A 12,358-nucleotide genomic window follows, 5' to 3' on the forward strand; every position below is an offset into this window, starting at 1 on the left:
AGTATTATAGTAGTTATATTCTTGAACATAGGAGCAGTATTATAGTAGTTATATTCTTGTACATAGGAGGCAGTATTATAGTAGTTATATTCTTGAACATAGGAGCAGTATTATAGTAGTTATATTCTTGTACATAGGAACAGTATTATAGTAGTTATATTCTTGTATATAGGAGCAGTATTATAGTAGTTATATTCTTGTACATAGGAGGCAGTATTATAGTAGTTATATTCTTGTACATAGGAGCAGTATTATAGTAGTTATATTCTTGTACATAGGAGCAGTATTATTGTAGTTATATTCTTGTACATAGGAGCAGTATTATAGCAGTTATATTCTTGTACATAGGAGCAGTATTATTGTAGTTATATTCTTGTACATAGGAGCAGTATTATAGTAGTTATATTCTTGTACATAGGAGCAGTATTATAGTAGTTATATTCTTGTATATAGGAGGCAGTATTATAGTAGTTATATTCTTGTACATAGGAGGCAGTATTATAGTAGTTATATTCTTGTACATAGGAGGCAGTATTATAGTAGTTATATTCTTGTACATAGGAGCAGTATTATAGTAGTTATATTCTTGAACATAGGAGCAGTATTATAGTAGTTATATTCTTGTACATAGGAACAGTATTATAGTAGTTATATTCTTGTATATAGGAGCAGTATTATAGTAGTTATATTCTTGTACATAGGAACAGTATTATAGTAGTTATATTCTTGTATATAGGAGCAGTATTATAGTAGTTATATTCTTGAACATAGGAGCAGTATTATAGTAGTTATATTCTTGTACATAGGAGCAGTATTATAGTAGTTATATTCTTGAACATAGGAGCAGTATTATAGTAGTTATATTCTTGTACATAGGAACAGTATTATAGTAGTTATATTCTTGTATATAGGAGCAGTATTATAGTAGTTATATTCTTGTACATAGGAGGCAGTATTATAGTAGTTATATTCTTGTACATAGGAGCAGTATTATAGTAGTTATATTCTTGTACATATGAGGCAGTATTATAGTAGTTATATTCTTGTACATAGGAGGCAGTATTATAGTAGTTATATTCTTGTACATAGGAGGCAGTATTATAGTAGTTATATTCTTGTACATAGGAGGCAGTATTATAGTAGTTATATTCCTGTACATAGGAGCAGTATTATAGTAGTTATATTCTTGTACATAGGAGCAGTATTATAGTAGTTATATTCTTGTACATAGGAGCAGTATTATAGTAGTTATATTCCTGTACATAGGAGCAGTATTATAGTAGTTATATTCTTGTACATAGAGCAGTATTATAGTAGTTATATTCTTGTACATAGAGGCAGTATTATAGTAGTTATATTCTTGTACATAGAGCAGTATTATAGTAGTTATATTCTTGTACATAGAGGCAGTATTATAGTAGTTATATTCTTGTACATAGGAGCAGTATTATAGTAGTTATATTCTTGTACATAGGAGGCAGTATTATAGTAGTTATATTCTTGAACATAGGAGCAGTATTATAGTAGTTATATTCTTGTACATAGAGCAGTATTATAGTAGTTATATTCTTGTACATAGAGGCAGTATTATAGTAGTTATATTCTTGTACATAGAGCAGTATTATAGTAGTTATATTCTTGTACATAGAGGCAGTATTATATTAGTTATATTCTTGTACATAGGAGCAGTATTATAGTAGTTATATTCTTGTACATAGGAGGCAGTATTATAGTAGTTATATTCTTGAACATAGGAGCAGTATTATAGTAGTTATATTCTTGTACATAGGAACAGTATTATAGTAGTTATATTCTTGTATATAGGAGCAGTATTATAGTAGTTATATTCTTGTACATAGGAGGCAGTATTATAGTAGTTATATTCTTGTACATAGGAGCAGTATTATAGTAGTTATATTCTTGTACATATGAGGCAGTATTATAGTAGTTATATTCCTGTACATAGGAGCAGTATTATAGTAGTTATATTCTTGTACATAGGAGCAGTATTATAGTAGTTATATTCTTGTACATAGGAGCAGTATTATAGTAGTTATATTCCTGTACATAGGAGCAGTATTATAGTAGTTATATTCTTGTACATAGAGCAGTATTATAGTAGTTATATTCTTGTACATAGAGGCAGTATTATAGTAGTTATATTCTTGTACATAGAGCAGTATTATAGTAGTTATATTCTTGTACATAGAGGCAGTATTATAGTAGTTATATTCTTGTACATAGGAGCAGTATTATAGTAGTTATATTCTTGTACATAGAGGCAGTATTATAGTAGTTATATTCTTGTACATAGGAGGCAGTATTATAGTAGTTATATTCTTGTACATAGGAGCAGTATTATAGTAGTTATATTCTTGTACATAGGAGGCAGTATTATAGTAGTTATATTCCTGTACATAGGAGGCAGTATTATAGTAGTTATATTCTTGTATATAGGAGCAGTATTATAGTAGTTATATTCTTGTATATAGGAGCAGTATTAATTTAGTTATAGTCCTGTACATAGGAGCAGTATTATAGTAGTTATATTCTTGTACATAGGAGCAGTATTATAGTAGTTATATTCTTGTACATAGAGGCAGTATTATAGTAGTTATATTCTTGTACATAGAGGCAGTATTATAGTAGTTATATTCTTGTACATAGAGGCAGTATTATAGTAGTTATATTCTTGTACATAGTAGCAGTATTATAGTAGTTATATTCTTGCACATAGGAGCAGTATTATAGTAGTTATATTCTTGTACATAGAGGCAGTATTATAGTAGTTATATTCTTGTACATAGTAGCAGTATTATAGTAGTTATATTCCTGTACATAGGAGCAGTATTATAGTAGTTATATTCTTGTACATAGGAGGCAGTATTATAGTAGTTATATTCTTGTACATAGGAGGCAGTATTATAGTAGTTATATTCTTGTACATAGGAGCAGTATTATAGTAGTTATATTCTTGTACATAGGAGCAGTATTATAGTAGTTATATTCTTATACATAGGAGCAGTATTATAGTAGTTATATTCTTGTATATATGAGCAGTATTATAGTAGTTATATTCTTGTACATAAGAGTCAGTATTTGCAGTGTTGGCCCTTCTTTTTCAGGACCTCTGCAATCCGACTGCGCATGCTCTCAATCACCTTCTGGGCCAATTCCTGACTGATACAACCCATTCTTTCATCATCACTTCTTGGAGTTTGTCAGAATTACTGGGTTTTTGTTTGTCCACCCGCCTCTTGAGGATTGACCACAAGTTCTCAATGGGATTAAGATCTGGGGAGTTTCCAGGCCATGGACCCAAAATGTCAACGTTTTGGTCCCCGAGCCACTTAGTCATCACTTTTGCCTTATGGCACGGCGCTCCATCGTGCTGGAAAATGCATTGTTCTTCACCAAACTGTTGTTGGATTGTTGGAAGAAGTTGCTGTTGGAGGGTGTTTTGGTGCCATTTTTTATTCATGGCTGTGTTTTTGGGCAAAATTGTGAGTGAGCCCACTCCCTTGGATGAGAAGCAACCCCACACATGAATGGTCTCAGGATGCTTTACTGTTGGCATGACACAGGACTGATGGTAGCGCTCACCTTTTCTTCTCCGGACAAGCCTTTTTCCAGATGCCACAAACAATCGGAAAGAGGCTTCATCGGAGAATATGACTTTGCCCCAGTCCTCAGCAGTCCATTCACCAGACTTTCTGCAGAAGATCAATCTGTCCCTGATGTTTTTTTGGAGAGAAGTGGCTTCTTTGCTGCCCTTCTTGACACCAGGCCATCTTCCAAAAGTCTTGGCCTCACTGTGTGTGCAGATGCGCTCACACCTGCCTGCTGCCATTCCTGAGCAAGCTCTGCACTGGTGGCACTCCGATCCCACAGCTGAATCCTCTTTAGGAGACGATCCTGGCGCTTGCTCGACTTTCTTGGACGCCCTGAAGCCTTCTTAACAAGAATTGAACCTCTTTCCTTGAAGTTCTTGATGATCCTATAAATTGTTGATTGAGGTACAATCTTAGTAGCCACAATATCCTTGCCTGTGAAGCCATTTTTATGCAACGCAATGATGGCTGCACGCGTTTCTTTGCAGGTCACCATGGTTAACAATGGAAGAACAATGATTTCAAGCATCACCCTCCTTTTAACATGTCAAGTCTGCCATTTTAACCCAATCAGCCTGACATAATGATCTCCAGCCTTGTGCTCGTTAACAAGACGATTACTGAAATGATCTCAGCAGGTCCTTTAATGACAGCAATGAAATGCAGTGGAAAGGTTTTTTGGGGATTAAGTTAATTTTCATGGCAAAGAAGGACTATGCAATTCATCTGATCCCTCTTCATAACATTCTGGAGTATATGCAAATTGCTATTATAAAAACTTAAGCAGCAACTTTTCCAATTTTCAATATTTATCTAATTCTCAAAACTTTTGGCCACGACTGTACATGTATGCTTTGTGCATTGTTTAAAGAAATGACTGAGAAGTGTCTCCGATGTTTTGTACTTTCACACTAGCGGCAGGACGGATCCGACAGGCTTTTCACCCTGTCAGATCCGTCCTGCCGCTATTTCGCCGTGCCGCCGGACTGCCGCTCTGTGCCCATTGGCGCAGCACGGCAGTGCGCGGCGAGAGGTCATCGGACTAAAAGTACTGCATGTCTGACTTTTTAGTCCGACGGCCTCTCGCCATGCACTGCCGTGCTGCGCCAGAGCTTCGCCCCCGTCCCCATTATTTTCAATAGAGACAGAGCGGCAGTCCGGCGGCACGGCGAAATAGCGGCAGGATGGATCCGACAGTGTGAACAGCCTGTCGGATCCGTTCTGCCGCTAGTGTGAAAGTAGCCTAGTTGCCTGTGGTTCAACATGTGACATTTTATCCAGGTGATTATATACATTGTTGCAGTTTATGTTGTGTCCTATATCATAGGTGTTATTATTTGTGCATGATGAGAGTTGATAGGATGTCTGCAATGCTCCACTCCGAGCTCCTGCATTTATCGCTCCCTTCATGTTATACTTATGTAGGCTTACTCGCCACTGACCATAAGAGCTTACACTCTACAGGAGAGAGCGCTCCTTGCCCATAAGAGCTTACACTCTACAGGAGAGAGCGCTCCTTGCCCATAAGAGCTTACACTCTACAGGAGAGAGAGGACACTGACCATAAGAGCTTACACTCTACAGGAGAGAGCGGTCCTTGCCCATAAGAGCTTACACTCTACAGGAGAGAGCGGTCCTTGCCCATAAGAGCTTACACTCTACAGGAGAGAGCGCTCCTTGCCCATAAGAGCTTACACTCTACAGGAGAGAGCGGTCCTTGCCCTTAAGAGCTTACACTCTACAGGAGAGAGCGCTCCTTGCCCATAAGAGCTTACACTCTACAGGAGAGAGCGGTCCTTGCCCATAAGAGCTTACACTCTACAGGAGAGAGCGGTCCTTGCCCTTAAGAGCTTACACTCTACAGGAGAGAGCGCTCCTTGCCCTTAAGAGCTTACACTCTACAGGAGAGAGCGGTCCTTGCCCATAAGAGCTTATATTCTACAGGAGAGAGCGGTCCTTGCCCATAAGAGCTTACACTCTACAGGAGAGAGCGCTCCTTGCCCATAAGAGCTTACACTCTACAGGACAGAGTGCTCCTTGCCCATAAGAGCTTACACTCTACAGGAGAGAGCGCTCCTTGCCCATAAGAGCTTACACTCTACAGGAGAGAGAGAGAGGACCCCGCCGAGCAGTAGGGCAGGGATACATGTGACATACTTTCCTGCTTCCTATGCTTTCGGCTGCCGGCGTTGCTTTCAGTTTGCTTTTCTCAGGATTCTCAGTTCCTTCTTTGATCCTTTCTTGCGAAATCAGATTGCAGTGAAGGAAAGAAAGTTGTGCACCGCGCAGTGGAGCAGAGTTCAGCAGGGCAGTCTCTCCGAACCTGCGGCACGGGATGGCCGTCTTTCTGCTGCTCTTTGTGGCATTTCTTTTCTTGGTAAAATGCTACATAACCCGTGTGCCAGCTGCCCCCTCAGGGGCATACCCAGTGCCAGGACCATTGTTCTGCATCAAGAGATTCATCTACCTGACGCTCATTCGATATTCGCCTAAAAAAACATCGTCGTACGGAGCGCTGCGGGAACAAGAGATGCTTGGGGCGAGGAAGCCCCCCAATCCTCAGCACCTTTCCACCCGTGACCTGGAGGCTCCGCAAAAGCTGGTGGATAATCCTTATGTGAGTACATGAAGGTGGCCTCAACTGCAGTGCCAGGTCCACACTGGCATATCCATCCATCCATCTATTATCTATCTATCCTCTATCTATCTATCTATCTGTCTATCTATTATCTATCTATTAATCTATTATCTATCTATTATCTATCTATTAATCTATTATCTATCTATTATCTATCTATCTGCTATCTATTATCTATCTATCTATTATCTATTATCTATCTATCTATTATCTATTATCTATCTATTATCTATCTATTATCTATCTATCTATCTATCTATTATCTATCTATTATCTATCTATCTATTATCTATCTATCTATTATCTATCTATCTATTATCTATCTATCTATTATCTATTATCTATCTATCTATTATCTATTATCTATTTATTATCTATCTATTATCTATCTATCTATTATCTATCTATTATCTATTATCTATCTATTATCTATCTATCTATCTATTATCTATCTATTATCTATCTATCTATCTATCTATCTATCTATTATCTATCTATCTATCTATCTATCTATCTATTATCTATCTAGAAGAGAAAAGAAAAGAAGCAGCACTCAAAAAAATAATAAATGTGGGTGCAAAAAGTCCTCCTTATAAGACCTGTGACCAAGGTCCAGATTGTAGACATACAGCAAAAACGAAGGCAGCACTCCAAGTTTGTGAAAAAGGTGGAAGGTTTATTCACCCAACCAGCAGCAACGTTTCAGCTCTCTCTATGGAGCCTTTGTCCAGCTGGACAAAGGCTCCATAGAGAGAGCTGAAACGTTGCTGCTGGTTGGGTGAATAAACCTTCCACCTTTTTCACAAACTTGGAGTGCTGCCTTCGTTTTTGCTGTATGTCTATTATCTATCTATCTATTTATTATCTATCTATTATCTATCTATCTATCTATCTATCTATCTATCTATCTATCTATCTATCTATCTATCTATCTATCTAGCTATTATCTATCTATCTATCTATCTATCATCTATCTATCTATCTATCTATTATCTATCTATTATCTATCTATCTATCTATCATCTATCTATCTATCTATCTATCTATTATCTATCTATCTATCTATCTATCTATCTATCTATCTATCTATCTATTATCTATATATTATCTATCTATCTATCTATCTATCTATCTATCTATCTATCTATCTCATATCTATCTATCTATCATCTATCTATCTATCTATTATCTATCTATTATCTATCTCTCTCATGTCTGTGCCTTGAGATGAGAGACGTCTTCTGATGACATAGAAGGTGTTGCTCGCCTTGTCTTGCAGTATCTCTGGTTTTCTCCCTGATCGCTGATTTCTAGGCCCAGGTCGGTGCAGCTGTCGGTTTCTGTGGACAGTTGTTTAGCAGGAAGGGCGGACGCCCGGCAGCTTCCCGGTTTCTCTTCAGGACACCATGATGCTGTTGTTTTTGTGGATTGATGGGCAGTGCCCACGTAGTTTTGACTTTCTCCAGGATTTCCAGGTTATCTTGGGGACCTTTCTCAGTTGGTGACGGAGGAGGTCATCTGCATTAGGGCACTTTCACACTTGTGTCAGAGTTTTCCTGTATAGAGTTCCGTCCTAGGGGCTCAATACCAGAAAAAAAAAGATCAGTTTTATCCTAAGACTACTTTCGCACTTGCGGCAGAGTGATCCGTCAAAACGTATGCCAACTGATGGCATTAGTAACACTGATCAGGATCCTATCCGTTTGCACATGGATTTCCGGATCCAGCAGGCAGTTCCGGCTACGGATCTGCCTGCCGGATCTTCACAACGCAAGTGTGAAAGTAGCCTTAAGCAGAAATTTCACCTCGGTGTCCTGAAGGGTGAGACCGGGTGATGAGGAGAACTCCAGAGCCACCGCCAGCTCATTGATGTAGATGTTAAACAGGGTTGGACTGAGGCTGCAGCCCTGTCTGACTCCTCGGCTCTGCCGGAAATAAGCCGTTCTCCTCCCGTTCACCTTCACGCTGCATCTGTTCTCAGTGTAGGAGTTTCTGATGACATCATATGTTTTTCCTCCTATTCCGCTTTCCAGAAGTTTCAGGAATAGTCCCCGGTGCCACACTGACTGAGTCAAAGGACTTCTTAACCTTTTCAATACCAGCAACGTACATGTACGGTGCTGGATCGATGTGTAAACATGGCGCCTGCTCGCACGTGCAGCTGGTGCCATGGCCGGCAGATCTCTGCTGTTTCAAACAGCAAAGATCTGTGGCTAATTACTGTGACCGGCAATAATGCCGATCGCCTTAATCAAATGCTTTAGATGCCGTGACCAAGTGAGGTCACGGCATCTAAATGCACAAAAACCCGGAAGCTCGAGCTTCAGGGCTTCCTACCGATGCCCCGTTTGGCCAATTGGGGCATCGGTACTTGCGCTGAAAACTTTCAACCTTGCTGATGAGGCTGAAAGTGTTCATGCTGCAATTCTTATTTTGCCAGGATAACAAATGAGCAAAATCAAGTTAAAAATGCATTTTAAAAATCTCTGATAGACCAAAATGAAAAATTTAAAACATAATTTATAGGCTCAGATATGAGCCACAAAATCATCACAAAAAAAATAAAAAATTCTGACTAAGTATCATGATATGTACAGTGGCGCCCAGGGATCTCACTGCACTTACTATTATCCCTGGGTGCCGCTCCGTTCTCCCGCTATGTCCTCCGGTATCTTCGGGGACTTGGTTATACTTAACATGGAAACATAGAAACATAGAATGTGTCGGCAGATAAGAACCATTTGGCCCATCTAGTCTGCCCAATATACTGAATCCTATGGATAGCCCCCGGCCCTATCTTATATGAAGGATGGCCTTATGCCTATCCCATGCATGCTTAAACCCCTTCACTGTATTTGCAGCTACCACTTCTGCAGGAAGGCTATTCCATGCATCCACTACTCTCTCAGTAAAGTAATACTTCCTGATATTACTTTTAAACCTTTGCCCCTCTAATTTAACACTATGTCCTCCTGTAGCAGTTTTTCTTCTTGTAAATCTTCTCTCCTCTTTTACCTTGTTGATTCCCTTTATGTATTTAGCAGTTTCTCTCATCTCCCCTCTGTCTCTTCTTTCTTCCAAGCTATACATGTTAAGGTCCTTTAACCTTTCCTGGTAAGTTTTATCCTGCAATCCATGGACCAGTTTAGTAGCTCTTCTCTGAACTCTCTCCGAAGTATTAATATCCTTCTGGAGATATGGTCTCCAGTACTGAGCACAATACTCCAGATGAGGTCTCACTAGTGCTCTGTAGAGCGGCATGAGCGCCCCCTCTGTCTACTGGTAATGCCTCTCCCTATACACCCCAGCATTCTGCTAGCATCTCCTGCTGCTCTATGACATGGTCTGCCTACCTTTAGGTCTTCTGAAATAATGACCCCTAAATCCCTTTCCTCAGATACTGAGGTTAGGACTGTATCACTGATTTTATATTCTGCTCTTGGGTTTTTACGCCCCAGGTGCATTATCTTGCACTTATCCACATAAAATTTTAGTTGCCAGATTTTTGACCATTCCTCTAGTTTTCCTAAGTCCTTTTCCATTCCGTGTATTCCTCCAGGAACATCAACCCTGTTACACATCTTTGTGTCATCAGCAAAAAGACCCACCTTACCATCGAGGCCTTCTGTAATTTCGCTGATAAAGATATTTAACAATATGGGTCCCAGAACAGATCCCTGAGGTACCCCACTGGTAACAAGACCTTGGTCTGAATATACTCCATTGACTACAACCCTCTGTTGTCTGTTCCTCAGCCACTGCCTAATCCATTCAACAATATGGGAGTCCAAGCCCAAAGACTGCACTTTATTGATAAGCCTTCTATGTGGGACAGTATCAAAAGCCTTACTGAAGTCTAGATAAGCGATGTCTACTGCACCTCCGCCATCTATTATTTTAGTCACCCAATCAAAAAAAAATCTATAAGATTAGTTTGACATGATCTTCCTGAAGTAAACCCATGCTGTTTTTCATCTTTCAATCCATGGGATTTTAGATGTTCCACAATCCTCTCATTAAGTATGGTTTCCATTAATTCCCCCACTATTGATGTCAGGCTTACTGGCCTATAGTTGCCCGATTCCTCCCTACTACCTTTCTTGTGAATGGGCACAACATTTGCTAATTTCCAATCTTCTGGGACGACTCCTGTTGCCAGTGATTGGTTAAATAAATCTGTTAATGGTTTTGCTAGTTCGCCGCTAAGCTCTTTTAATAGCTTTGGGTGTATCCCATCAGGCCCCTGTGACTTATTTGTATTAATTTTAGACAGCTGACTTAGAACCTCTTCCTCTGTAAAGACACATGCATCAAAAGATTCATTAGTCTTCCTTCCTAACTGAGGTCCTTTTCCTTCATTTTCTTTTGTAAAAACTGAGCAGAAGTATTCATTGAGGCCGTCATCTAGTTCTTTATCTTCTTCCATATACCTTCCTTCTTTTGTTTCCTTTTTTCATTTATGTATCTGAAGAATGCCTTATCGCCTTTTTTCCCTGACTGAGCTCATTTCTCTTCTGCCTGTGCTTTAGAAGCTCTTATAACTTATAACTCTTATAACTCTGCCTAATCTTATAAATTTGCCTGTCATCCTATTTTTTTTTTTTTATAATTCCTAAATGCTATATTTTTGTTTTTAATGATTTTGGCCACTTCTGCCGAGTACCACAGTGGTCTCTTCCTTTTTTTGCTTTTACTGACAAACCTAATGCAATTTTCTGTTGCCTTCAATAGTGCCACTTTTAAGTAGTCCCATTTCTCCTGGACTCCAATGAAACTGTTCCAATCTGATAAGGACTCGTATACCACTAATCTAATTCTAGAAAAGTCTGTTTTTCTAAAATCTAAAACTTTTGTTTTTGTGTGGTGTGACTCTGTACTTATAGTAAACCACACTGACTGGTGATCACTAGATCCCAAGCTTTCCCCTACAGTAATATCAGATACCAAATTCCCATTTGTTATACTTGGTATCACAGTGACCGCAAGCGCCCATTCTATTAAAATGGAATCAACATGGTGAATGGCGTAACGGAAAAAAGGGTCAAAATGGCCGATTTGCCATTTTTTCATTGCTTCTCTTAACCCCAAGAAATGTAATAAAATGTGTTCAAAAAGTCACGCACTCTCCAAAATGGTATCAATAAAAACGACACATTGTTCCGCAAGAAACGAGCCCTTAAACAGCTCAGTAGACATAAGTATAAAAGAGTCAGAATGTGGTGATATAAAAAATAAAATAAAAAGTTATTAAAGTTTGAATTTATTTTTACACTATTTAGACATAAAGAACCTATACATATGGGGTATCGTTGTAATCGAAACGCCGTGGGAACAAAACCCGTAAAACAGTGAAGGAATTGCGTTTTTTTCCCAATTCCACCCCATTTGGAATTTTTTTACCGCTTCCCACTACATTGAATGCCATAATTAATGGTGGCATTAGAAAGTACAACCTGTCCCGCAAAAAATAAGCCATACACATACAGCTATGTGACCGGAAATATAAAAAAGTTATGGCTCAAGGAAAATAGGGAAGAAAAATTAAAACGCAAAAAATGAAAAAACCTCCGGTATCCTAAGGGTTAGTCCACAAAGCAGGCAGAGATCTTTCCATGCTTTGTATTGCTTACGTGGCTCTTGGTGACGCTCTGCAGAGTGTAGATCTGGCCCGCGGTGCGATGGCTTGGCATGAGGCCTGCTTGGCTTCTGCTGAGGATGTTGTGCTGGGTGAGGAAGCTGAGGCTCCTCTTATTCAGGATACTGCTGAGGAGTTTCCCAGGTTGCTGCTGACACATATCCCTCTATAGTTGGCTGGTCGTACCTGTCTCCGCTCTTGTGTATGGTGGTGCTTTACTATTGCAGCCTGGATCCTCTCTGTTATCTCCTGCAGCGTGATCGGTCTTTCTAGAGGGTTTTGGAAATCTTAGATTTTGTTCCTCCATGTCCTTCAGCTTTTTCGTGATTTCTTTTTGTTCTTGGCTTTGGTCCTCCCTCGAGATGGCTTTGTAAAAATCCTTCAAGTACTGGAGCCAGATGTTGCTGTCTTGGATGTGGAGGTTGGTGTTTTTATGGGTTTGGTCCATGTGTTTTCATAGTTTCCAGAAGGAGT

General features: G+C 39.2%; 1 protein-coding gene across 1 annotated transcript in view; it reads left to right on the forward strand.

Annotated features, from left to right (window-relative positions):
- The first annotated feature begins 5,860 nt into the window (after positions 1–5,860).
- Positions 5,861–12,358, forward strand: part of LOC120980429 — a 38,127-nt gene continuing 31,629 nt past the window's right edge. The window contains exon 1 of the mRNA XM_040409537.1: positions 5,861–6,228. Within this exon, the coding sequence (XP_040265471.1) occupies positions 5,947–6,228 (282 nt within the window). The 5' untranslated portion in view covers positions 5,861–5,946. The remainder of the gene's footprint in view (positions 6,229–12,358) is intronic.

The sequence above is a fragment of the Bufo bufo genome, chromosome 10 (genome assembly GCF_905171765.1).
Source record: "Bufo bufo chromosome 10, aBufBuf1.1, whole genome shotgun sequence".
Lineage (NCBI taxonomy): Eukaryota > Metazoa > Chordata > Amphibia > Anura > Bufonidae > Bufo > Bufo bufo.